General features: G+C 34.8%; 3 protein-coding genes across 4 annotated transcripts; 2 read left to right on the forward strand and 1 right to left on the reverse strand.

Annotated features, from left to right (window-relative positions):
* Window positions 1-1061: 1061 nt before the first annotated feature.
* LOC141693380 (glycolipid transfer protein 1) lies at window positions 1062-4898 on the forward strand. 2 transcript variants are annotated; one of them, XM_074498473.1, is made up of 7 exons: window positions 1062-1221; window positions 2256-2385; window positions 2782-2837; window positions 3455-3585; window positions 3826-3961; window positions 4378-4509; window positions 4636-4898. In XM_074498473.1, exons 2-7 carry the CDS (start codon window positions 2268-2270, stop codon window positions 4669-4671), a joined length of 609 nt encoding a protein of 202 aa, XP_074354574.1. In that variant the 5' UTR covers window positions 1062-1221; window positions 2256-2267; the 3' UTR covers window positions 4672-4898. The 2 variants fall into 2 exon arrangements, with proteins under 2 accessions (XP_074354574.1, XP_074354575.1); XM_074498474.1 differs by having other exon boundaries at window positions 1066-1221; window positions 2261-2385.
* Window positions 4899-5299: 401 nt separating this feature from the next.
* On the forward strand, window positions 5300-7082 carry LOC141689386 (CRIB domain-containing protein RIC6-like). The gene is made up of 4 exons (XM_074493659.1): window positions 5300-5605; window positions 5901-5998; window positions 6103-6199; window positions 6316-7082. The coding sequence occupies exons 1-4, from the start codon at window positions 5548-5550 to the stop codon at window positions 6795-6797; spliced, it is 735 nt and encodes a 244-aa protein (XP_074349760.1). The 5' UTR covers window positions 5300-5547; the 3' UTR covers window positions 6798-7082.
* Window positions 7083-7152: 70 nt separating this feature from the next.
* Window positions 7153-8745, reverse strand: LOC141691118 (uncharacterized). Its single transcript, XM_074495862.1, has 2 exons — window positions 7378-8745; window positions 7153-7206 (listed from the first exon to the last, which is right to left on the reverse strand). Exons 1-2 carry the CDS (start codon window positions 8743-8745, stop codon window positions 7153-7155), a joined length of 1422 nt encoding a protein of 473 aa, XP_074351963.1.
* Window positions 8746-27824: the final 19079 nt, after the last annotated feature.

Here is a 27824-nt window from a genome sequence, read left to right on the forward strand (position 1 = left end):
CTTATTTGTTTTACGGTTCGCTTATCTTTCGTTCTCGTTTATCGTTTGAGGGATCATACCCGGGATCTTATTACTTAGGTTCCCTTAACCTTTCTCAATATATTATATTCCTTTTATGATCCTCTCCTATAATCCTTTAATTTAAATCCTTTTTATCATGTTACCTTATACTCAATTCTCTCCGTATCTTGTGAATTTCCGGGAAAAATCAAAGTGTTCGGAATTGGATTCTGACGATCTTTACATACACTTATATACCACATAGAGTACTAATAATATCCCATAAGATCAATAACAGAACCCCTACATAGCGTGGCATGAAAAGTTTTCTCGTTCAGCAAAAACACTATTCATAAGGGTTTCAAAATTTCTCAAAAATTGGGGTTATTACAGTATATTATTCTAAAGAACATATTTAGTTTGCAGAACATTCAAGATAATGTTACAGAACATAATATGTTTTGTAATATTTTACTTATACAATATATGAAATTATAAAGATTTCTATTAAAGTGGTGAATCAAAGTGATTCTCGGATTGCTCAAGAAATCTCTTATATTTGTAAAATATGTTTTACAAATAATATATTTTGTAATATTTTATTGGTAGAATAAATATGAACTTAGGACTTCAATGAAATTGTGGATTTCATAGAACTTAACTCGATATGAATAATAATATATAAAAATCGATAGCTTGTGATATTTTTTATCGTGTTTTTATAATTATTTGTCCACATGGATGATAACATGTAATAAAAATGTACCATATCAACAACATTTTAATGTCATTGAATAATTTTTTAACAAAACGACTTGTACCGAAAAATTCAAAATCCCAAATTTTTTTATCATAGATAACCCTGCGCACTGAATAAATCTCACGGGCTCACACAGATAGCCTGAAATCTTTTATTTAAGGAGTAGAACAATATAATTTGGAATCTCTTTTGGAACTAAATAAAGAACTAAATAACAATAATCCAGTTATTTTGAAACGCAACAATTATCCAGTTATTAAAAGTCTTATTTAGGGACGCTTTTGAGCCCAGTCTAGTCTCACTTAAACTTACCCAATTGAGCCCTTCAAAATTACTGGTCTTTTTAATTTGACTACAGTCACGTTGTAAATATACACACACATATAGTCAATCAATCTCCAGTATTTTATTTTCTTGCGTTATTCTAAAGCCAGCAACAATTCAAGAACAACAACAATAAGGTACAAATTTTAATTTTGATTTTTCTGTATATATTTATGTATTATATTCTTGAATTTAAATGCCTATAAGATCTGTTTTATACTCCATTAATTTGAAGTTTTATTTAAGTTCTTGATTGAAAATGCTTGGTGATGAATATAATCTATGTGGGGTGCTTCAAGATTCGATCTTTTTGATGGGTTTGGTTTTTAATTATGTATATGAAATGTTTGCATTTTCTGTTGCTTTGATCATTGGTTTTTTTTTTGTTTAATTTAAGTTATCATGATGTGTTTTCTTTGCCTTTCAAAAAAAAAGGTCTGGTCTTAATTTTGTGTTTATTTAGATTAAAAAGTTGATATCTTGATTTGTCGATGCACGAAATGTCTGTGTGCTTTAATTTTTACGATTAAGCTCGAAGCAGTAAGTCAAGTAAACAATGTTGAATAAGGTCCAAATTAATTTAAATTTGTATATGCACGATACGTGTGTGCGCCCGTGTTCTAAAAATCCCCGATTAATCCTTAAAAAAATTTGGCCGATCTATTTTTTGAAATCCGATTAATATTTATAAATTATTTTTGAATTATATATTTCATAATAAATAAGATAAATATATTAAATAATATTAAAATATTTAAATAAATCTGATTTTTGTTGCGATTAATCCCTCCGATTAATCCCCGATTTGCCGATTAATCCCTAATCGGTACCTAAACCGATTAGTACCGATTACCGATTTTTACAACCATGACTGTGCGCATATAAATTATTATAAAGATTTAAGCTAGGAAGTTAACCAAACAATGTCAAATAAGGTCCAAATTAATTTAAAACTTCGGTGTTCCAGAGTTAACGTAATCATTGCCATTACTTGTATCTTTGACTACATTGTTCTGTAAAGGTTCTTTTAGTATTATGTAATGCATTACATACTGTTGGTATCGTGCTTTACTATTGTTGACTTTCTGAGTTGGGATGTTCTCTTGTTACTGTAAGAATAAGAGAATTATCTATGCGATAAAATTTTATTATTTTTCTTTTTATCATGTAGTGAAGACATAAGATGGAAGGCACTGTCTTTGTTCCTGCACTAGAGGGAATGAAACACGTGAAGTCTGAGGGTGGAGAAATGCTCACAAAGGAGTTTCTTGAAGTATGCAAGCAAATAATGCCTGTTATAGGTATACATTTAGAAATTTTAAGGAGTTTCTGAAATATCTGGATAACTTGTTCTTTTCACATTGTTTTTGCCTCCCCTAAATTTATCGATTTGTTAATTTCTTGTTAGATTCTTCATTCTTGTTAGAATCCCTTAAACTTGAATAAAATTACTAAATATATGTTATTGATTGGCTGAGATGTCATCCAGTTACTGATTTTAATCTTATGGATCTAGGCATTTTTTTTATATTGCACTTTATTGTTTTATCTTTTTGAACAGCATATTAGTCTGAAGGTAGACTCTTTTTCCGTAGTATTGGTTATGTTATTTTACTGATCTGAAATTGTTGTAGATGCTATAATTCATATAAGGTTTAGAAAACATACAAATTTAAATGATTGTTTTATAATTCCAGACAAATTTGGAGCTGCCATGGCACTTGTGAAATCCGACATCGGTGGTAATATAACAGTATGTATTTTTACTTTATGTGTTATTACATTGCATGTAGTAACTGTAAGAGAATATTTAACATCAATTTAGATCTATTAAAATGTGTGATCAGTTGACCTTCTAATGCAAGAAGTTCTTCACTATATGTTGTTATTGATAAACTCTGTATGGCTTTTCGGTATGTAGTTGGATACCAAGGTCTATTAAACTGAAATTCGACCAAGTTGTGTACATGCTTAGTATTTGTAAGTTATATAATAAAAAAGTAGACTAAGAGTTGGCGGTGTAAGGAGACTAGCAAGTAGCAATTGGTGGTGTCGGTCCTTAAAGCATATCCGTGTCACTGCTCATCCGCCAAGTCATTTGATAATTTGCGGGTTTAAACATCTACAGTAGAAACACTTTTATATATAAATTCCCAAGCCACAATGTGTATCCATTCAACCTCTAAATTCTATATTACAAATTCGTTTACTGAATTCTTAAATAGTAATATAGTATTCCCTAATGTAGTGTGTTTTTTTAATTATTATTTGGACACATAATGGACCAGAATCACTCATATTCTTTTGCAAACTTCTTGTAGATATTCTAAATCTAGTCTTTAACTGTGTATATTCTTGTCTCTTCATTAGAGGTTGGAAAACAAGTATCTAACTAGCCCATCGGAGTTCAACCTCCTCTACAATATGGTAAGAGTGGAAGTTGAAGCTAAGACCGCAAAAGGTTCTTCCAGCTGCACTAATGGTCTTCTTTGGTTAACAAGGTGAGTATTAGTTGCCACTTTTACTTCAGTAGTCCGGTAGATGACCTTTCTGTCATTTGAGATCTGCTTTGCCCATGTTCACACTTGTGTTGTGATCATGTATTTGTGGATGAGCTGTACTTGTACTTGATTGCTGCTTATACAGTTTTTAGAATGTTAATAATGAAAATCTCCACGCAAGATATTTAGCAAAAAAAAAATAATCTCCACGCAAGATACGGATAATGTCGTTTTACTCAGGGCGATGGATTTCTTGCTTGAATTGTTCCGAAATCTGCTTGAGCATGAAGACTGGACTATGCCACAGGCTTGTGCAGATTCGTACCAGAAGACACTAAAGAAATGGCATGGCTGGCTGGCCAGCTCAACCTTCTCGGTATTTTTATTCTTTATATTTGTTTTGAAATTGTTAGTGATGTGTATTTATACAAGGTCTCATTTATACAAGCATTAATTAATATAACCTACATGGTCCATAAATTTTTGTGACAAAAACTTGTGAAGCTTGACTGTATATATTCATGATCATAATAAGTAAGATATCAGAATTTTAATGGCATTTACCTTTAGATACAAGAAATTTCGTTGTATTACTTTTTGTTCTTGGCACACAAGATATGGACAACTGCTTATGCCAGTAGAAAGAATATAAAATTTTTTAATAACAAAGAGAATTGATAAACAACATCTATTTGATGATGAAAAATGAATAATTTCTATTTTTCAAACAACCTATATCTTCTTTTTACCATTTCAACACCGCATGATGCTAAAAATTTATTGGAACTACAGCTAGCGATGAAGCTTGCTCCTGATAGGAAGAAGTTTATGGATGTTATATGCGGAACAGGTGACATTAATGCTGATATTGAGAAGTTTTGCACAAACTTCACACCACTTCTTGAAGAGAACCACAAATTCTTGGTTAGTAATTTTTTGTTATTATATTTTACCACAATGGATAACTTAATGTTTGATGCTGTTTAATAAAAGGCTTATTCGTACTGCAAATCCATCTTTATTTATACTCTGATCTTTTTCCTATTTCAGGCTAGTGTTGGATTGGACGATCTTAAGGCATCCTAACAAGCTATTCGGCCTAGTAGATCATGTTCTAAAATGTACCCTTCTTCGCAAACAAGGCCATAATCAAAATGCACTTGTCACCATACATATTTGTTATCCTATTGTACTTTGCCTAAACTGCAGTTGAAATTTGTATACCTCTACATTATGAGCATAAATAACCTTATGTACTACTCCTCCCCCTGCATTCAATACCAAATATTTGCACTCAATTTGCCCCTTTGCCAGCTTGTTTCTGGTTTTCGAGTCGAGATATGTCATTCAGGATACATTCTATTTCTTTTTAGTATTTTAGAAAATTAAAAATGTATGTATATTAAAACAATCTGATTGTAGAAATTGTGTAAAATAACTTCTTACTTGTCAAAAGTCCAGCAGCTTGGCAACCAGAAGTATTATAGAAGAGCTGAACTGGGAAAATCTAATTTGATTTCTTTTTACCAAACTTGCTGATCTATAATTAGCGTACTTTAAGTGAGAAAACATCTAAATGAGAAGTCCTAGATTCTCGAATCATGTCTGGTTATAATTATCCCACGTTGAAAATTATAAATCCATTAATTACCATTAAGTTAACGAAACAATTGCTTTTAATCACCAGTTATATATATAGGGAATTAATCTTTACCTCAAGTGAAGAGGGGTGAAACTGCAATTCTTTGTTACAGTTACCCTCTTTCCTCATTTTTACCACCCTGCACAATATTATTAGCAGTAAAAAATTGTTGCCAGCATTTTTTACCCATTTCCTCTTTGATCATTTTTACCTTTGGTCATAGAATTTGGCCATGATCTGAGGTAAGTTGAAAGTTTCCTCCTAGTTAAGAAGGCGGGGGTAGACTTTCAGCCAAGAGGATTGCATTTGTTTAGGGGACAATGGGGACAAAAATGAAGGGCCTTTTAAAAGGCCTTAAGCAATTATCACAAAGATTTGGTGAGTCATTTTTCTTTATTGTATGCCTCATCATGCATGCATTGTAATGAATGATCATCAATATTTGGTTTTGGAACATATTTGTTTGATTAATATTGGGATACGCCTCGAACTAGGATTCTATTTTCTAGTTCAAGTCTGAATTTCATAATGGCGGATTTGTGGTTTTGTTCTCGTAACAAGAAAATCATTCTACTCGGCGATCTGTTTTATTCTAAATGCTTGTGTTGTTTATTGTATCTGTTACCGTATCATCTGTGAAAGTGTACTAATGATATTGTGAAATATGGTGCAGAGGACAAAGAAGAAGAAATTCAGATTGGCTTACCAACAGATGTAAAACATGTGGCTCATATAGGGTGGGATGGACCATCACTTGAATCTCCAAGCTGGGTATTAGTCTTATTGATTAGTATGAAATGAAATTGTAACTTTTAAAGCACATAAAATTTCAACAAATGATGATTATCGTATAAATATACTTTTTCCTCATTCAGATGAAGGAGTACAAGGGAGGGGGAGCTGCTCATTCAGCTCCCTTAGATTCCACAGGAGTACCTATAGACAATATAGAAAAGAGATGGATTTCTCAAGGTTAGAGTTTGGTCCCGAAACCATGAAATTTAAGTATAAAATGCCCGAATTTTTTGGCATTTTCAAATGTTTTGAGTAAAAAAAACTTAAACCATGAATTGCCTTGGTGTTTGCAGATTCAACAAGGAAAAAGAGCATAAAATCTGCAGCTAGAGATCTGCCAGAATTGCCAAAATCATCGCGGCGCCAATCAGCAGACAGCCCTGGAGCAAGTCCGTCTCGCATTAGAGATCCATCCAAGTCAAGGAGCTCAAGGAGACAGAAGGAGTCTGATGGAAGTGGTAGAGGCACTCGACGAAGCAAAGAGCTGAGCAATGATGCTAACCAGGCTGATATTCCAAAGAAAACCAGGCGGAAGAAATCTAGAGACCCCTCTGCTCCAAGATCAGCAAAATCAAAAGACAAAGACAGGGAGCTGTCTGTTAATGGCGCATCACAAGATAGTCTCCCTTCAACTTCATTCTCCGACCCATTCTCCGAACCTGGATTGGATAATGTTGATTCAATGACTAGGCCACCTGGTAATGAGGTTTTACCTGCTTCCAAGCTCAAACCTTTTGTACCAGAGGTGGAAAAGGCCAATGTTGCGGTGGCTTGAGAAACAGCCTATTGTTCATTTTTGCCTGCAAAATCTTGTAGCTAGTGATATATTTAACGGGAAAGTGAAAGAATAGGTATCATCACTTCTTGGTGGATTTTATATAATCCAGTCATGGTATGCAATAGAATTTTAAGATTACTTCCTCAGCCAATGAGTAGAACAATCATCCTATTCTCCTTTTCATGCATGTTGTATAACCATTGGCTAGAAGAACAAGCCAAATTCTGAGTTACATAATGTAAGCATTGCTACCAGGCATTGCATACTGTAAAGTTTTTAAAATTGCTTTGTGTTCTTTAGAATTATATAGCCAATTCTAGTAGCAGAGTATGCCATGATAATCATTGTCTTTTTAAACCATAACAGCAAAGTATTTCATGATAATCATTGTCTTTAAACAATTACACTAAAAAGTTAACAAAATACAAAATCATCATTACATGTATCTGCATTTGGAATTTCTTAGCTTTAGTTACATATCTGTAATTGCAACTAATTTTACTAATCACTATCAGCCTACCAGTTTCCTAATTAGTTTAGTCAATGTTTCTGAACTATTTGCCTTCTCTTAACTTACCAAGAACAAACTCAAAACCCACCAAATCGCCATCACCATCGCCACACGAGAAACAAGCACAACAGATGAACCACTCTCACGAAGAAGTACAAGTCTGGGAACATCAGGTCTCTTGCATAACTTCAAATGCTTCAAATGGTCACCAAAACTACCATCCCTCAGCTCTTCTTCAACACAAAGTTGAGTGTTCCCTTTTAGCTTCAACTTCTTACCAACCTTAGAAACAAACTTTGCATCAAATGGGATTTTACCACTCAAACTATTGTTTTCAAGATTCAACTCATTCACCAACTGCAATGTCCCAAACTCACTAGGCACACTCCCTTCTAACTTGTTATTATCAAGCCCTAAATAACACAAGTTCTTCAAAAACAACCCCATTGAGCCTGGAATATTACCAGCTAGCCCATTTCTTGACAACCCAAGTCTCAAAATACCCCCAAGATTCTCCCAAATCTCAGGAATCTCCCCTCCAAGATCATTACCACTCAAATAAACCTCTTTTAAACTACTCATTTCACCAAGTACCAAAGGGACCCCACAGTTAAAAAACCTGTTATAACTCAAATCAAGAAACTCTAGCTTCTTTAAACCCTTGAAACTCTCTGTTACCTCACCATAAAACTGATTAAAACTCATATCAAGCTTCAACAAACTCTCTAACTCTCCAAAAGATTCTGGCAAATGCCCAAAGAACCCATTATAACTCAAATCAAGAACCTTCAAATTTCTCAACTTTGACAGATTTACCCTTGAAATATCCCCACTTAACTTATTTCTTGACAATGTAACCTGCTCCAAACTGCTCATCTCTCCTAACCCATGTGGGACCCACCCATAAACCCCGCTTCCCACCAAAACAAACCTCTTCAAACTACTCAAACTCCTTATATCTCCCTTCAAGGGCCCCACCAAGGATGGGTTTTCAATAAAAACAAGATCCTCTAAAACCCCACCAAACCCTTCAAATTCCGGTACCGGAACTTCATCTCCGGTGAAACACTTATAAAAAAGCAGCTTTTTAAGCTGCTTAAAAGCTGAAAGAGCAGGTACGTTGATCTTGGAATGATAATTACAAGGTGGGTTTGATGAGTAATCTGAGATAAACCCAAAACTCAGCTCAGTCACATGAACAGACTCTTCTCCGGCGCCGGCGCCGGAATTTGTAAAATACTCACAAACTACACCATGTGGAGAGGAGTAACAAAGATCATCTGGGAAGAGAGAGCGCCAAGAAATGTCAGAGTTGATTGATTCAAGCACTTGGTAGAGAGATTCTTGTTCAAGAGAGCTGAGAAATGGCTGAGATGTGATGAGAGCTGAGAGTAGAGAGAGAGTGAGGAGAGAGAAGAGATGAGAGAGAGACATTTTGCAAGAATGAAGACTGGTAATGGTGCTGTAGCTGTGTGTATGAGTGTGTTTATATATACATGTGTTGTGTACTGTTTGTACAGTGCTAGCTGGTTTTTAATTTTTCTGTGTTGTTTTGCATGGAGATATGTGTATGAATATAGGTTTGTTTTGTTCATAAAAGTGGTGTGATAGAAGTTCATGGAATTACAAAAGGATTTTTTCCAGTGGAGAGCTTATTAACAAAAATTATCAGACTAATCTATCACACTTTTTTAGCATGTGCCCGTAGGGTTTTGTATTCGGTTCGGTTAATCGAAAATCGAACCGAATAATCGATATTTTTTCGGTTCGATTAACCAGAGTTTTAAATTCGGTTCGATTTTCGGTAATAATTTTTTAAAAAATCGGTTTTTCGGTTTTCCGATTTTTAACCGCGGTTAACCGAAAACCGTTTAAATTAACCGAAATTATTTATATGTAATAATAATTTATTTTTTATATCTACACTTAATATTTACAGTCTACACTACACTCTACAGAGTGCAGACATAACATAAGTGAATATATTAAACTATACAGTTTCAGAGTAATTGAAGCTACCGCCTACCGGACACCGGCTACCGGCATCGACCTCCGGTCCTCCACAATCCACACACTCCCGGCGTCGATTATACTTCTAAGTAAGTACTTTGACCTCCACTTCAGTTTATACACTTCAAATTGGACTATTCGATTTGGGGATTTAGGGATTTCAAATTGGATTTAGGGATTTCAAATTGGATTGAAGATATGAATTCAGTTTATACTTCTCTTTTCTATACGATTATTATCTTGAAATAATTGGGTTTGTTTTGCTTATGTTTATTGTCTCGAACTTATGATAGTTGATCAGTTTGTATTTGAATTGAATTCGTATTTTTCGACAATTATAGTTTGTAGATGATCTGTACAGTATATAAGAGCTGTAATTCTTTGGATGCAAGTTCTACGGCGGCATCCGCCACTGGTGGAACTAGTCAGACTCAGCCATGGTAAAACTGTTGTGAACATGTTGTGTACTTGATGATCACTTAAACAAAATGTCTAAGTACATTTTACTTAGTGAAATTATGTAGCACTCGACGGATAAGAGTTTTAGTCCCGACGGATAACTCATTATAGTCCCGACGGATGATTAACTTATTATTCATCGAGTGAGTAGCTTATGTAATAATAAGTTTGTAGCACAGTGATGTATGCACCTTTGTATAGAATCTGTAGTAGCATATAAGTCATGTTGACTTTAACTAGATATGCAGAATAGGTTGATTAACTGTACATAAGCAATGTCTTGTAATTCTGTATAAGTGAAATGAAGTCAAGTGCCAAAATAGCTACCGACGGATGATTAACAAAGCTTCGACGGATGATCAAATGACTATCAACGGATGTTTAACATAGAAGTCGACGGATGATCATATCAAGATTCAAACATCAGTTGAACAGTGAAAGCTGACACACAGCCGTCGAGTTGGATACAAACACACTGTGGAAGCCCATTAACTGGGTAATAGAGGACGAAAAGCAGCAAAGATCAAGACTGTTAGATTTTATATTTGTTCAGTTCTTTTGACTTTATAATCTTGGTAATATATAAACCAAGAGAGTAGCAAATAGAAAATATAACTGAGATAGCTGAGAAACATAAAAAAACAGAGAAATCTTTGTAAGCACAATCTTTAGCATTTCCTGTATTCTCAGCAGTTCTATTTTGTAAGCAGCTGTGAGCATTTCTGCACACAGAGTCCTCTCGATATATTATATATATCTCTGGTGGAATTGTTTAAATCTACCAGAAAGTTTTTAAAGACTCTTGTTTTTAATTACTTATGTTTTGATTCATTCAAGTTTACATTCCGCATTGTGCTAATCAAAACAAATATATCCATAATCGAGTTGAACATTTTTATTTCAAGAAAAAGGTTCAAGAATTCCATTCAACCCCCCTTCTGTAATTCTTGTTATATTGTTAAGGGACTAACAATTGGTATCAGAGCAAGCTCTTAATCTACAAAGAGTTTAAAGATCAAAATAATTCAGCAAAATGAACAAGAAAGATGTTGGAGTCAAGATTCCTTTTCTTGATAAAGATAATTACCATCATTGGAAGGTAAAGATGCATCTTCATATGCTTTCTCAAGATGAGGCCTATGTGGACTGCATAGAAAGAGGCCCTCATATTCCAATGAGAGCTGCAACAGGAAATGAACCATCTGTTCCAAAGCCAAGGCATGAATGGTCTGATCCTGATATTGAACAAGTCAGGAAAGATAAAAAGGCCATGAACATTCTGTTCAATGGTGTTGATGCAGACATGTTTGATAACATTATCAACTGCAAGACTGCCAAGGAAGTTTGGGACACAATACAGATAATCTGTGATGGTACTGAGCAAGTAAAAGAAAATAAAATGCAGTTCCTGATTCAACAATATGAGCATTTTCATAATGAAGAAAGTGAGTCACTCACTGATATTTTTAGTAGATTCCAAAAGCTACTAAATGCTCTTAAATTGCATGGAAGAGTCTATCAGACTAAAGACTCCAATCTGAAATTTCTCAGATCTCTTCCAAAGGAATGGAAACCAATGACAGTCTCATTGAGAAACTCACAAGATTATAAGGAGTTTACTTTGGAGAGACTGTATGGCATTCTGAAGACCTATGAGCTTGAAATAGAGCAGGATGAAAGAATGGAGAGAGGAAAGAAGAAAGGAGGATCCATTGCACTAGTTGCTGATCTGGAAAAGGAGAAGGAAGTGAAGATGGAAGCTGTGGAATCAACTTCAAAGGCCTGTGAAAGCAAGGGTAAAGGGCTAGCTGCAGAAAATGAAGATTCATTGAGCCAAGATGACATGGAGGACATTGATGAGCACCTAGCATTCCTTTCAAGAAGATTTGCCAAGCTCAAGTTCAAGAAAAACTTTGGAGCTGCCAAGCCAAATAGAAACATGGTGGATAAATCAAAATTCAAGTGTTTCAAATGTGGCTTGGCAGGGCATTTTGCAAATGAGTGTAAAAAGTCAGATTCCAGTAAGAAAAGATTTGAGTCTGTAGATTACAAGCAAAAATACTTTGATCTACTCAAACTAAAGGAAAGGGCTTTTATTACACAAGAGAATGACTGGGCAGCTGATGGCTTGGATGAAGATGAAGATGTCAGCTATGTCAATCTATCCCTTATGGCCAAGTCTGATGAAACAGATACAAGTTCCTCAAGCAATCAGGTAATCACTACAAACCTTGCTCATTTATCTAAAGCTGAGTGTAATGATGCAATAAATGACATGTCTACAAAATTGTATCATTTGCGTGTTACACTTAAGTCCCTCACTAAAGAAAATGCTAAAATAAAAGAAAACAACTTATTTTTGAGTGAGAGGAATAATGTGCTTGAGTCTCAGTTTGTGAGTTTGAGAAACTAAAAATTGAGTGTAGAATTGCCAAGGAGGAATTAACTTAGTCCTTGAAAAAGGAAGAAATTTTAAAGAAGCAGCTCGATCGTGAACAAGAGGTGATTAAAGCATGGAAAACATCCAGAGATGTTCATGCTCAAATCACCAAGGTTCAAGGAATTGAGTCTTTTTGTGATGAAGCCTGGAAAAAGAATAAGGAGAAACTAGAACCTATTTTGGTAGATGGGTTGCTGACAGATGTAGACTCGACGGATGATGAGGACTATCCGTCGGATAACAAAAAGTGTTATCCGTCGAATGATAAAAATCTTCATCCGTCGGCTGTAAGCAAACCCATTAGCAAAGCCAAATTAACCAAGCTAAATGATAAGTATGGGTCTGTTTCCAAGAACTTTGTTTCAGGAGAGTCAAGTCAAGCCAAGAAAGGGAAGAAGGCTAATGTTGGTCACATGACTGTCAAACAGTTAAGTGACAGACTTGAGAAGATAGAGGTAAAAACAGAGACTAAAAGGAAAAACAATAGGAATGGTAAAGTAGGGATTAACAAACACAATAACTACACACCTGACAAATATGCTCCTAGAAAAATCTGTGTCAAGTGTGGTAGTGTAAATCATTCGTCTGTTAATTGCAAATCTGCCATGCCTACTCCCATGTCTGTTCAGCCTCAATTCTCTAACATGAATGTCATGCCTCCCATGCCTGTTAATGCTATGCCTACACAGAACATGAATGCACAGTTTGCTAATATGCCATTTGCACCTAATCCATATTATGTTGCATACAATATGCCTCAAATGCCATTTAGCATGCCTTACTGGAATAACATGTTTGCACCAAGCATGCCATTTCCTGTTAGCCATAACATGCATGATAATTATGTTGCATCTAGTGGTTTCAAAGGCCCAACCCAAATGACTAAGGAAGAATCTGAAATTCCTAAGTCAAATGAGTTAAGACCTAAGAAACAGAAGAAGAAAGCTAACAAGGCAGGACCCAAGGAAACTTGGGTACCAAATCAACTTGATTTGATTTTGATGTGTGCAGGGAAACAGAAGGAATCTTTGGTACTTGGATAGTGGTTGTTCAAGACACATGACTGGTGATTCTACCATGCTCATAGAGTTTGAAGAGAGAGCTGGCCCAAGTATCACTTTTGGAGATGACAGCAAAGGTTATACTGTGGGATATGGCTTTATTTCGGAGGACAATGTCATCATTGAAGAGGTTGCCTTAGTGGATGGTCTCAAACATAATCTGTTGAGTATCAGCCAGCTTTGTGACAAAGGCAACTCGGTAACCTTCAACAAAGAAACCTGTGTTGTGATTAATAATCAAAACAACAAAGATTTTTCCTAGTAATTGTAGATGATTTCTCAAAGCTCTCTTGGACCTATTTCCTAAAGTCCAAAGATGAGGCTAGTGAAATCATCATCAATCACAGAAGGCAAGTTAACAATCATCCTGATTTCAAAGTTAGAAGAATCAGGAGTGACAATGGAACTGAGTTCAAGAACTATGTCATGAGAGTATTTTGTGAGGAAAATGGGATCTTGCATGAGTTTTCAGCAGCAAGGACTCCACAATAGAATGGAGTAGTGGAAAGAAAGAATAGATCTCTTATTGAAGCTGCAAGGCCAATGCTTGAAGAATCAAAATTACCAACTTATTTCTGGGCTGAAGCTGTAAACACTGCATGCTACACTCAGAACATCTCTCTGATTAATCAAGCAAGATGCATGACACCTTATCAATTGTTCAAGAACAAGAAGCCAACTCTAAACTTTCTTCATGTCTTTGGCTGTAAATGCTATATTCTGAGAAATCAAACTGATCAAAATGGGAAGTTTGATGCTAAAGCAGATGAAGGAATTTTTGTTGGATATGTTGTTGGTAAAGCATATAGAGTCTACAATCTAAGAACCAACATTATTGTTGAATCTATTCATGTTGTGTTTGATGATAAAAAGATTGAAGGACTAAAAGATGGAGATTACCATGAAAGCCTCAAATTCGATAATATTGAGATGGTCAGTGATGAAAGTGATGATGAGAGTGATCAAGAAACAGAGTCTAAGGATAATGCAGATAAATCTACCACAAATGAAGCACAAAACTCAACATCCGTCGAGTTACATAATGCTTCATCCGTCGGAAGGCAATCTGTATTGTCCGTCGGAAGATAACCTGCCTCATCCGTCGGTACTCAAAATTCACCATTCGTCGGGTTATCAAAAGGAGCAAGAAGTCAAGGCAGATCACCCATAGAAAGTACCCATATCTCAAATCAAAGATCCACGAACTCAGGGGGAGTTTCTAGCAATCAAAACTCAATCACACATCAAGACAACATTGAGGTCTCTTCATCTAGGGCTAATCTACCTCAACCAAGAAAATGGACAAAAGATCACCCCTTTGAACTGATTATTGGTGATGTTTCTTTCAGAGTTCAAACCAGGAGAGCAACTCAAGAAGAATGTCTATACAGCAGCTTCCTATCTAAGGAAGAACCAAAGATGGTAGAAGAAGCCTTGTTAGATCCTGATTGAATTTTAGCTATGCAGGATGAGCTAAACCAATTTGAAAGGAATAAAGTATGGAAGCTGGTACCCAAGCCTACAGGCTAGAATCCAATAGACACCAAATGGGTATTCAGAAATAAGATGGATGAAAATGGCATATTAGTGAGGATCAAAGCAAGATTGGTTGCTAAAGGCTATTGTCAGCAAGAAGGGATAGATTTTGATGAAACATTTGCTCATGTTGCAAGACATGAAGCCATCAGAATCTTCTTAGCCTATGCAGCCCATGCCAGTTTCAAGGTCTATCAAATGGATGTCAAAAGAGCCTTTCTGAATGGAAATTTGGAGGAAGAAGTGTATGTAAGTCAACCTCCTGGCTTTGAAGATCCAAATTTCCCAGAGTATGTCTATTATCTACTGAAATCACTTTATGGACTGAAGCAAGCACCTAGAGCCTGGTATGACACTTTATCAAAGTTCCTTTTGAAAAATCACTTCACAAGAGGTACTGTAGATAAAACTTTATTTTTCAGAAATGTTAATGGCTCTAGCATACTTGTTCAAATTTATGTAGATGATATTATTTTTGGCTCTACAGATGAGAAACTTTGTAAAAAGTTTGCCAAACTGATGCAAAGCAAGTATGAAATGAGTATGATAGGAGAACTAACTTACTTTCTTGGTTTACAAGTTAAGCAAGTTAGTGATGGAATATTCATTAGTCAAACTAAATATATTTTTGATCTTTTAAAGAAGTTTGATCTAATGGATTGCACATCTGCAAAAACTCCCATGGCCACTGCAACTAAGCTTGAACTAAACACTACTGAAAAGTCTGTGGATATTTCAAGTTATAAAGGCATGGTTGGCTCACTTATGTACTTAACAGCTAGTAGGCCAGATATAATGTTTGCTACATATTTGTGTGCTAGATTTCAGGCTGATCCTAGAGAGTCTCACTTGATAGCTATTAAGAGAATTTTCAGATATCTCAAAGGAACACCAAAACTTGGCATTTGGTATCCTAGAGATTCTGGTTTTGATCTAACTAGTTATTCAGATGCAGATTATACAGGTTGCAGAATTGATAGAAAAAGCACAACAGGAACCTGTCAATTTTTAGGAGACAAGCTTGTGTCCTGGTTCAGTAAAAAGCAAAATTCAGTTTCTACTTCTACAGCTGAAGCTGAATATATTGCTGCTGGCAGTTGCTGTGCACAGATTTTATGGATGAAAAATCAATTGCTAGACTATGGTTTGCAAGTTGAAAGGATTCCTATTTTCTGTGACAACACAAGTGCAATTGCCATCACTGAAAATCCAGTGCAACATTCAAGGACAAAGCATATAGACATCAAGTACCATTTCATAAGGGAACATGTAATGAACGATACTGTAGAGTTACATTTTTTCCAAGTGAGAAGCAACTTGCAGATATTTTTACTAAGCCACTGGATGAATCCACCTTTTCTAGGTTGGTAAGTGAGTTAGGTATGCTTAATTACTCTTGAATTTATCTGAACTATTTTGCAAGTTGAAAAGTAGCCAGAAATTTAACTGATTTTTAGTCTTGGATGAATTTTTGGCTAAGTCAAAATTTGCATCTCGACGGATGACCATTATCCATCGAGTTGAGTCATCCGTCGATATACAAATTGTAAATAAAATCAATTATTTTTTCTGGAATCTTTTCAAATTCGACGGATAACAGTTTATCCTCATCCGTCGAAGTGTCTAAATCTTAACCGTTAATTCACTGAACATTATCCATCGAGTATACTTACAGTTTGTAAGCATTACACGACGGATAATAAGTGGAATTTTTACAGTTTATTTCTAAAACGGCTATTTTAGGCAATTTCTATTGGGTAATTTACTTCTCTTTATTATTTTTATCCGTTGATTTTAAGTAAAGTATAAAAGCTTATTTCATTCTAATCATTTTCTTTTATCATTCTCAAATTCAACTGTGTTATTTCATTCTCTCTCAAGCAAAAATCCTCTTTCTCTTCAAGCTTTTCTTATCTAACAATGGCACCCGTAGTAAAGATCATGTCACAGACTGGGTTCATATATGAGAAGAACAACTTCACTGCTTTGGTCAATAAGGGTATTCAACAATCAGAAGACTATCATAAGATGATGGACTTCGTGAAGAACTGCAAGTTAAGTTTTGCCATGCTGGAATCACCCACAATTTATTGTGAAGTTGTTGAAGAGATGTGGACAACATCAATCTACAACTCTACTGACAAAACCATCACTCTGACCATCAAAGGTAATGAATTCTGTATCAATAGTGATGTAATAAAAGCATATTTCAAGATTCCTGATGATAATGTAACTGCACCACACACTGACACTGATATTGTCAATATGCTCAATTCCATTCATTATGCACTTCCTACTACAAAACTAAGTGACATTAGGAGACTAGGTCTTAGGAAGGAATGGAGTTACATGTGTGATGTTGTAACTAGCATGTATAGCATGTTAAGCACGGAAATGTTCACAGAATCAAAATTACTGATTTTTCCATATGGACTTCGTGAAGAACTGCAAGTTAAGTTTTGTCATGCTGGAATCACCCACAATTTATTGTGAAGTTGTTGAAGAGATGTGGACAACAGGAATCTACAACTCTACTGACAAAACCATCACTCTGACCATCAAAGGCAATGAATTCTGTATCAATAGTGATGTAATAAAAGCATGTTTCAAGATTCCTGATGATAATGTAACTGCACCACACACTGACACTGATATTGTCAATATGCTCAATTCCATTCATTATGCACTTCCTACTACAAAACTAAGTGACATTAGGAGATTAGGTCTTAGGAAGGAATGGAGTTACATGTGTGATGTTGTAACTAAAGTCTTTTCTGGAAAAATCAGTAATTTTGATTCTGTGAACATTTCCATGCTTAACATGCTATACATGCTAGTTACAGACAAATTTTATAATTTCAGTGACCATATTGTGTATGAGTTAGGTTTTAAATTAGGCGACTTAGCCAAAAGAGGAAAGAATATTTACTATGCTAGATTTTTTATGCTTTTGGCTAACCATCTTTGTCAAGAGATTGTGCTTGAGAACCCAAACAACAAATTAGCTTGTTGGGTTCAAGAGAGAAGAATTATTGCAGACTTGAACAGAGCCAACCATCACAGGGATGTGCCAATGTTCTATTTTCCTGTAATGCTAACACCTAAGGTAAGTGAGGTAAGTTCATCCATACCCTCAACTATTCCAATCTCTTCTATTTCTTTGACTTCAGGCATATCTATGGCAACTTTGACAATGACCAAACAGTTGCCTACCAAAGCTGCTAAAACAACTGCAATTTCTAAATTCAAATCAAAGAAAACCCCCTCTGGTATCTCTCAAAAGGTACCAGTTGAAAAATCTACGAAAGCCAAAGAGGGGAGTGTGAAGGAGGGTAAGATAGGTGAGGGAAGGGGTGAACATCAAAGAAACCCCAAAGATAAGGTTGGAGAGTTGAGTGAATCCCATCCTAGCCACACTGCAATTTCCCAACAAACTGCAGTGCTTAAAAAGGATAAAAGCTCACTTCTAGCTGCATCCTCCCAAAAGGATGTGGCTATTGAACAAAGCTCTCATCCAAGAGCACAGGCCAAGAGGGTTAGGGACACAAGCGCACCCCAAACTTACACTAGAAAGAAGAAATCCAAAACAACTGGGGATGCACAGGGCACACACTTAGTTCAAACTGGTGCTAAAGACACAGTCCCTGCACCTTCTCAAATTCAGATTGATGTGGCTCCAATAAATGTGGAGTCACAGCCAAAATCTCTCATTATAGAAGCCACTGAAACACAATACTCACCAACTAACTCACTGGAAGTGGACATGATAAACACTTCAATTCCTGATTCCCCTTCTTTAACTCTGTTGGGGAGATGATTTGTTGGCTCACTTGCCAATTCTTTCAGATTCTATTGTGACATCTGTGCCTCAAATAACTTTAATCAACACAGAGTCAACAATAGTTTCTCTTCCCACCTCATTCATTTCTACTCTCTCGATGGATATTGCTCATCCGTCGAGTAGTGATTGTATCCCGACGGATAAGCTTAACAGCATTTATCCGTCAGATAGCTTTACCACTCACCCGACGGATATCACTTATCCGTCGAGTGTCTCTGCACAACTTCAAACTTCAATAATTTCAAGTGCAGAAGATTTAGTGGTAATATAATCACTCTTAGGACTGAGAGAGGAGAGTGCATTGAGTGAGAGGCTGGGTTGCTCCCAGGCAAAAGGAGAGGAAAATAGTGAATCTCAGCAATCCATTTATTCCGGATTGGCAAAAGTGAGTGAGAGGAGTCCCACCTTAGTAGGTGAAGGTGAGGGTGTGAGGGTGGGGAGCCAGGGTGAGACCCTGATGTAATAAAAGATAGAATATGAGAGAAAGGCAGGGACTGGAGAAATAAGGATGGAACCAGCCATTGCTAGTGAGTCAATGATTGTGGATGATGCTGAAAAGGAAAGACAATTTCAGCAACATTACAAAGCTGTAATTGATAACATTTCCTTGGCTGCTGACACTTTTACTCACCCTGTTTCAGCCTATCAATTGTTGGCTGCTCAGGGCAATGTGGAGGCAGAGCAGACTTTGAATTTAGTGCACACCACAGAATCTCTTCAAAGAGATAAAGCTGTCGTGAACAGAATGCCTTCTCAAGCTGGAGAGCCATCTGAAGAATTTGGAGTAAATTCTGATGATGATGACTCTGGTTCTTTGGATGGAAGCATGAACTTAGGGGGAGCTGAAGGCCCAAGTTCTGCTTTAAGTTTACCTGAATGGGCATGGGTAAAGAAATCTACACCAGGACAATTTGAGGTGTCTTTGGTCAAACAAGTAAGAGCTATTCAACAGGCCCTTCAGGAAACTTCAGATGCTGGTACCAAGGCTGTTCTTCAAGCTCACCTGGACTCTCTACATCTAATGAAGATCCAGCACTTAAGACAGAATCTCAGTGTGGATGAATTGAAAAGGGATATAGCTGACTTGAAGACCTATAACTCTGAGAAGCTGGATTCAGTAATGCCATATGGTACCATGCAAGATTTATTACTGAGATTAAGGAGAGAATCAGATTCTGACAAGAAGATAGCCAAGCTGGAGAACAGAGTTCAAGTTATTGAGAATTCAGTGGCTCTACTTCTTCAAAATCAACAGACTCAGACAAATCTTCTTATGCAACTGGCTAAAGCACAAGGCCTAACTCCTCCACTTGATGATAACAAAAAGGGGGAGAGAGAATCAAGTAAGGGGGAGAAAGGACCAACTGAGGGGGAGAAACTTCTAGTTCAAATCAGCAAAGTAATTGTACCTTCAATTACTATCTCCAAGCCACCAGTTGCAGATGGTATAGATCTTATCAATGCAGCAGCAGAAAATTTGAAAGATGCTGATAAAGGAAAGTTGACTCTGATCAACTGGAAAAAGATTGATGAGGACATCCAGAAAAAGTTTGAATTAGTCAAGAAACCAGCTCAGTCAGCCATCCATCACTCTCATGTCAAGCCAATCAGTGTGAATGAGATGAGCATGAACTATCTGGAGAAAGGACAATCTTCCTGCATCAAGACTACAAAGGCTGAGATAATTCTTAAACCAAGGGCAAACTATCCAAAATCATCTTTGAAGAACCCTATGGATACTGTGTATGAGACACCCAAGCCTGATGAAAAGAAGCTTCTGTCAAGATCTATTGTCTTCTACAAAGATCCAGCTGATTCAGCCTCAAGAAAGAGAATTGCAAAGATATTCAGAAATGAGAAGGAAATTTGTGTGGTAGCTGGACATCCACAAATTGCTCATGCAAAGAAAGAAGAAAAAGCCAGATTGAAGAAGAAAAAGCCAGATTGAAGCAGGAAAAGAGGCAAGCTGCTCTAGATGCAAAGAAGTCTAAACAAAAGAAAGAACAGTTTGCTATCTTGGCCAAGCTACATGCTGTGAATTCTTCTCAACAAATTCCCTCTCAATCATCTCAAGCTACTGAATCAAAGAAGAAGATTGAAGAACAGAAGAAATCCCCAAGAAAGAAAGAACTGGCTAAAAGAACAAAAAGGAATTTGGATGTTATTGACAAGGAATTGGAAGATCAATTTCCTAAGGAATCCACTCAAGCTAAAACTCAATCATCAAAGCCCTCTGTGGTATTTGAAGATATAAGGGTGGTGGACCCCTACAGGAACATACATGGAGAGCCTATTGTGCCAAAGGATGAGCCAATAGAGTGGGACAAATTACCAATTCCTGACTTCAACTTGCCAGTTCTTACTAAGCCAAGAAGGACAAAGTTAAGGGCCGTCAAGAAAGTGAAGTTGTCACCTCTCAAATCCAAGTCAGTAGTCAAAGCTCAACCCAAGGTCAATAAGGGAGACTACTTGTACTTATGTGACATCAAAGAATTCTCAGATCTAAACCTTTATCTGGAGGAGCTGGATGAGGTAAGGGCAATTGATGCATACAGAAACCTACCTGAAAGGTTGGTGTTCAAGTACAAATGATGAAGGGAGATTCAGTGGCCTCTTCACAGGATACTTCAAGAAAGCTAAGTTGTGTTGATCAAAATCTATTCATCCTTCAAGAAAAACTGGAGTCTGGAATTTGGAGAAATGGAGATATGGTTTCTGGAGTCTGGAATTTGGACTGGACTGGAGTTTTGAATTTCATCATCTGCCAAGTGCCAACTGCCAACTGCCAACCGCCAAGCAATAGCATTGCAATTTCCTTATATTTCAAGACTCGTTTTATAATTATATTAGCCAATTTGTTAAGTTTTGAATGCAAATTAATGTTATGAAGCATCAAAAACTTGTAATTCTGTTTGTTTTAAATTATTGCATGTAAACTTAAATTATATGATTATTTTTGGATAAATTTAGCTTTTTCTTTTAAAATTTGGTTTTATATTTCGGTTTCGGTAATAACCGATTTATTTTTTTCGGTTTCAGTTTCAAACTGAATAAATTTCGGTTCGGTTTTCGGTAGAGATTTTTCTGGTAACTCGGTTTCGGTTAACCGAGAAAAAATTCGGTTCGGTTCGATTTTAACCGAATACACAACCCTATGGGCAATGGGCACAAAGTCACGCACTAGACAAACCGATTATAAAAATATATAGTCTTATACAAGATATACTCATATTAGATTAGTGGGTGTCTAGAATTATTTTGTAGGAGGTTCTTGACTTGTCTAAAAATTATTATAATTTCCGAAAAAAAATGTTAAAAATTTATTTAATTTCAAGAAATCGAAAATCGTGTGTTCAATAGAATTCCGTATTGACAGTATTAACATGATCAAATACTTCTCAAAAGTCTAATATGATCATATTTATCTGACTATCTCAAATCGTAGTCTAAAAAGATCAAACATTTCTCGAAAGTTCAAAATTCAAGCTACATTTAAATAGATTTTGATACAAAATTTTGAAAAAAAAATGGTTAAGAATAATAATATACTTCAACTCAGAATATTTTCGAATTTTACTTTTGACTTCAAGGAGAGTAGAGTAACTATTTAATTGCTAGTTTGAGCATAACATTTGATGTATGTATAGATGTAGGTTTATATATTGCATATAAATATGAAAACTGAGTGTTGGGCAAACTAGGGAATGTAAGTAGAGAGAAAAGAAACGAGATCGAGGATGTTTGTCTAGAAAAATGAAAGTAGAGAATCAAAGATGGACAGAGATTTGATTTGCTTTATCTCTGCTACTACAAAATGACAACTTTGACCTTCTTTTTTGCCTTGGTCTTTACTCTTTCTTCAATACATACAAACGTTGTTGTATAGAAATGGAATCATCTTGAATTGGTACATGTACATGCAACTGATTCTTCTATCATATTAATGATTATTTGCAAGTTGTATAATTGTGATACTTACATTTGAGTTTGATAGTTATAGCACGTATCTTTTGTCTAGGAGATGAGAATTGTTTTGCTTTTGTTAGCTTAACAGAGTAAAATAGTAAAACAAGGTCAGAAGGTAGATTAGCTTTTGATTTGACATTGGGTCATCATTATAAATAATAGTATCGTTATTATTATTGTCACTGTTTAAGGATATACATGGGCTCCAAAAATGTACCCTGTAATATTCGTAGATCATGTTGTCAATGGCCTTTGGATTGGAAGTGCCATATTAGCGTATGATACTTGAAAATTGTAAAAAAAATAAGATTCGACAGGGTAGAGGTTAAATGTTACATACAACGTTTTTTAAACTTTGTACTACCATTCAGGGAAGAAATGATATTAGACCGACTAGGTAGTTGTTTAGTTTGTGTGAATTTTTTTGTTAATTAATCATACATATACAAATGTATGTATTAGCACATATCATTGAAGTCGAATATTAGTATTTTGCAAAAAAGTAGCTAAATCGGTACACCAACCTTTAAGATTGACTCTCATAAAAAATAAAGTTCAATCACCGCATTAATTCTTAAAATTAAATTTTTAAGTACAATTATTTGTAAATTTAAATTTTATTTCTCCTCTATAGGAGAATTTCCAAGAGATTAGTTAAATGAATGCTTAAATTCAAAATATAAGAATTTGATATAAATATCACTCTAGGAGACTAATTATTCATTTTTTGAAAATTTGACATGATTTTTTTCTCTCTTATTTATAAGGAACTCTATCTCATCCCTTATTTCATTTTTGTTATTAATATTCATTTCCTTCATTTGTAATCTTCTATTTCCCCTCTTTCTCTCTTTCCCTCTATAATTTTAAAAATACAATAACAATAAAAAGCATATATAAAAAGTATCGTTCAAGTTGTTAAACCTTATAATGTCTTAAATCTAATAATTTATTATATTTATAAGGAATGAACTAAGAATTTTTTTGAGGAGGAGATGCTCTAACTCATTCACATGTAAATAATAAATTTTTTTTGACTATTTAGAGTATTTTCAATAAAGGTTATCAAAAAAATTCCAAATCTCATGTTTCACAATAATTTTTGTTGCTGACCTATTGAAATTGTATAGTTATAAAAAAAAATGTCCACCAAATTGTCAAATCCACATAACTTTACAAAATGATTAATGTACATTTACAAATGTAAAAAATATATATTAATAATACTTTTTTAGTTTATATATCATTTATAATTTAATTTAGGAATTAGATAGATAACTTTTAAAGATGGTTAATTATTCGAATAAAATATTATTAAACAAAAATAAAATTTAGTAAATAAAATATTAATAAATATTATAATTTAACAAAGTTGCCAACTATTTTCGCAATTATATGCTCCTACATTTCTTTTGTCTGGGAAGGTTAGCGTGGAGTTGTCAAACATAATGCAAAAATGATGTTGAGTTTATTAAATAATTTTTGACTAAATCCTTAAATTTTAACAACTTCCCCTGAAAAATATTTGGTGTGGAAACTATTATTGTGAAATCAATTTTGTTACAAACGATGTCTTTAACCTTAGCTAGGAAGCCTAGAGAAAAGCATCTAAAAAGAAGATGAAAAGGAGAGAACGGAGCAAATAGCCGCCGGCAAAAATTATCAGACGGCAGAGATAAAGAAGAGATAGGTGGCAGCGCCGGAGCCGACCAGCAGCCGCCGTTTTGTCTCATTTGACAACGACGTATAACAGTCTCCTTTTCAATTTACATCCTTAGGACACGTGTATAAGTATTATTGGATGGGGGTTTTACATGTACGAACTTGATGGACTGTCAATTCTGTATGTGACAGAACATGCGAGTTCATCCCTCGTTACATCTCTCTTGTTTTTACCTATGTGGGGCCTACTAGGTAAAAAACAAGAATAAAATGGTGGTTTAGAACTTATGCTATTTTTAGAATTGTTTCGAACATCGTAATATTTGGCATTAAAATTTGAAGAAAAGTAGTGTAAATGGTGAGGTAAATTTAGGAACAGTGATCCGATCAGGATTTTCAAAGATTCGACTCTCAGAAATGTTACCAAGGATTTTAGTTAATTTCATATATACAAGATTAAATTGTTAATTCTCAATAATTTTTTTAAAATTATTTTAGGTTCGTGTTTTCTTTCATGTTGATTATGTAACCATCATGTATGGCGTATATTTGGAAAAGATTAACAGTCTACGACACTTTTTAAGATATTTATCCATTTTGATTTATTTTTTTAATTTTACACATGTATTAATATGTGTTTTTGCAATGTATATTAGGACAAAAAGGGTATTTCATTATATTTTACGATTTTTGATAGATAAAAACATAGATAATATATTACTAGTTCTCACCCCATGTCTCCATGTTTATTTAATTTTTATGATCCAGTTGACCTATTTTTTTTTGAAAATTAAAAACTAAAAAATTTTATAATTTAGTATTTTGAGAAATACATTTCTCAAAATAGATTCGATACATTTTATGATATTATGATTTTTTTTTAATTTATAATATATGTTAATTTTTGTAAAAATTAAATTATTTGATTAAAAAATTTAAAGAAGAGATATTGGCACAGAGTGAATACATTCTCATGCAATTTGCTAGACCGTATAATGCTGGCCTTATTGGAGTAGTACAATAGGCAACCATATTTTAAATAAATATTAGATTATTATTATTTTGAATTATAATAAGTAGAATCTATATTATCTTAAAGACTATTATTGTCCATATAGCATTTACTCCACTAATTTACCCATGACCCATGATCCATGATTCATGATCCATGACCCACTTTATTTTTTTACACATAAAACTTTATATTATACAAATATTCATGTATCTTTCACATTTAAATCTATTTCAATCCATATACAAACTAACCTCACATGTCTATCTATACAAGTAAACTGCTCCCTAATTATAGTAACTGATTATTACGTTTAAATTTTTTTGAATTGAAACCAGAGTCATATTATTGTATCAGTTTTACCTTCCCAAAATTTTAAAATTCATGAATATGTATTACCTCTCACAATTTCTTCTCTATTATCTATGTGAATCTGCAATTTCTTCATGTATTTGACATATATGGTACTCACATATATGTTTATCCATGTATTTGATTCCTTTGCTTATATGATACTCACAGTTTCACAATTTTGAATCGTATTTTTGCAGATAATTGTCAATGGATGCTTGTGAGAAGCGTGTAATCTTTATATTTCATTAATGATTCAAAAGTATGCTCATTTTACCATTGTTTTTTTATATGTTATTTTGTTATTATTTTTTTGTGATCTTTTGATATATCTCGATTGCGATTGGGATGCACAATCGGGTGACCTTTTATTCTTATCACAACTCAATTAATTTTTTGATTATGTAAAAACTTAAGTCTTGCACTCCAACTGTTTGATGTTAGTTCTAAATAAATATTTTTTGTTATTTTCTTGCAGAATGGTATTAAAATGAAAGATGATGAAGTGGAATAAGATATCTCGGCTCTGTTAGGAATATGTGTATTAATTTGATGATAAGTTCAGCAAAACACTTAAGTAGAAATCTAGTGTTTGTAGCCTCAACGGATAAGACCATCTTGGCTATCCGTTGAAGGAGTAGCCTTACTTAGCAATAAGTTTGGTATTGTAGCACATCTCACTCTCTGATTTCAAGCTGTAATTCTTAGATGTTGTTAGGAGATAATCAGTCATGTTGACTACTAATGGATGTACAAATAGAAGGGCTAATTGTAAATATTTCATGCCTTGTAATTTTGTATAAGTGAAGAAGTGTCAACGGATATTGAAGACCTTCAACGAATGAGAAACTAAGCTTCAACGGATGCCTCTAATGCTTCAACGGATAATATCCATCAACGGATAAGTGCTTCAACGGATAAAGCCTCAATTGCTAGAGCATCAACGGATAAAGCCATCAACGGATGAAAGCTTCAACGGATGCACTGCTAGAGCATCAACGGATAAAGCCATCAACGGATGAAAGCTTCAACGGATGCTCAGTCTCATAGCAGTTGATAGTGACAGTTAACAAAGCTGACAGAGGCACATGGATTGACAGAGATGTGGTAGCCTATTTCAGGAACAGCAGAAAAAGCAGCCGTTTTTAGTCTGGTTCATAATGGAAAGTCAACAGATAATTCCATATTACACCGGATAAAAATGGAACAGAAACAAGTGGAGAACTATTATCTTATTGTACTTTATCTTTGTCTTCACTTGTAAACTTGGTGTTATATAAACCAGGTAGTAGCTAGTAATTAGATGTGAATTTTCCCTGAGCTGTTTAGAAATATCAAGAGAGAAAATCATCTAGTTTGTACTAGGAAGCAGCTGTGATTTAATTTTGAATCACAGATTTTCTGAAATAACACATCTCTGGTGGAACAACAAATCCACCAGAAAAGTTTTTAAGTTCTTTGTGTTCATTACATTTGTGTTTAAATATATATTTGTCTGCATCAGCTCCAAGCAATTTACACACATTTGATCACTCAAACACTTAGTCTTACAAATTGCTGAAAACTTGAAAAAGTTTTGAGATTTACATTCAACCCCCCTTCTGTAAATCTCATTGTTAGTCCACTGGGAATAACAATTGGTATCAGAACAAGCTCTTAACATACAGAGAGTTTAAAGATCTATTCTGCTAACATCATGAGTAAGAAGGATATTGGTATAAAGATTCCAATCCTGGAAAGAGATAACTATCATCACTGGAAGGTGAAGATGCATTTACATCTTCTCTCTCAAGATGAAAGCTACATCAACTGCATTGAGAATGGTCCTCACATCCCACACAAGGTGGCCACAGCTGCTACTGCTACAGTTACTGTTGGACAGTCTATTCCCAAGCCAAAGGCAGAATGGACTGTTGAAGATATTGAAGAGGTCCACAAGGACAAGAAAGCCATGAACATTTTGTTTAATGGCCTGGATCAAGATATGTTTGACAATGTCATCAATAGCCAAACTGCTAAGGAAATTTGGGATACTGTGCAGCTTATCTGTGAAGGCACGGAGCAAGTTAGAGAAAACAAAATGCAGCTTCTCATTCAACAATATGAATATTTCTACTTTGAAGAAGGAGAATCATTGAATGGTACATTCAACAGATTTCAGAAACTATTGACTGG

Source organism: Apium graveolens, chromosome 10, assembly GCF_009905375.1.
Source record: "Apium graveolens cultivar Ventura chromosome 10, ASM990537v1, whole genome shotgun sequence".
In the NCBI taxonomy this organism is placed as follows: domain Eukaryota; kingdom Viridiplantae; phylum Streptophyta; class Magnoliopsida; order Apiales; family Apiaceae; genus Apium; species Apium graveolens.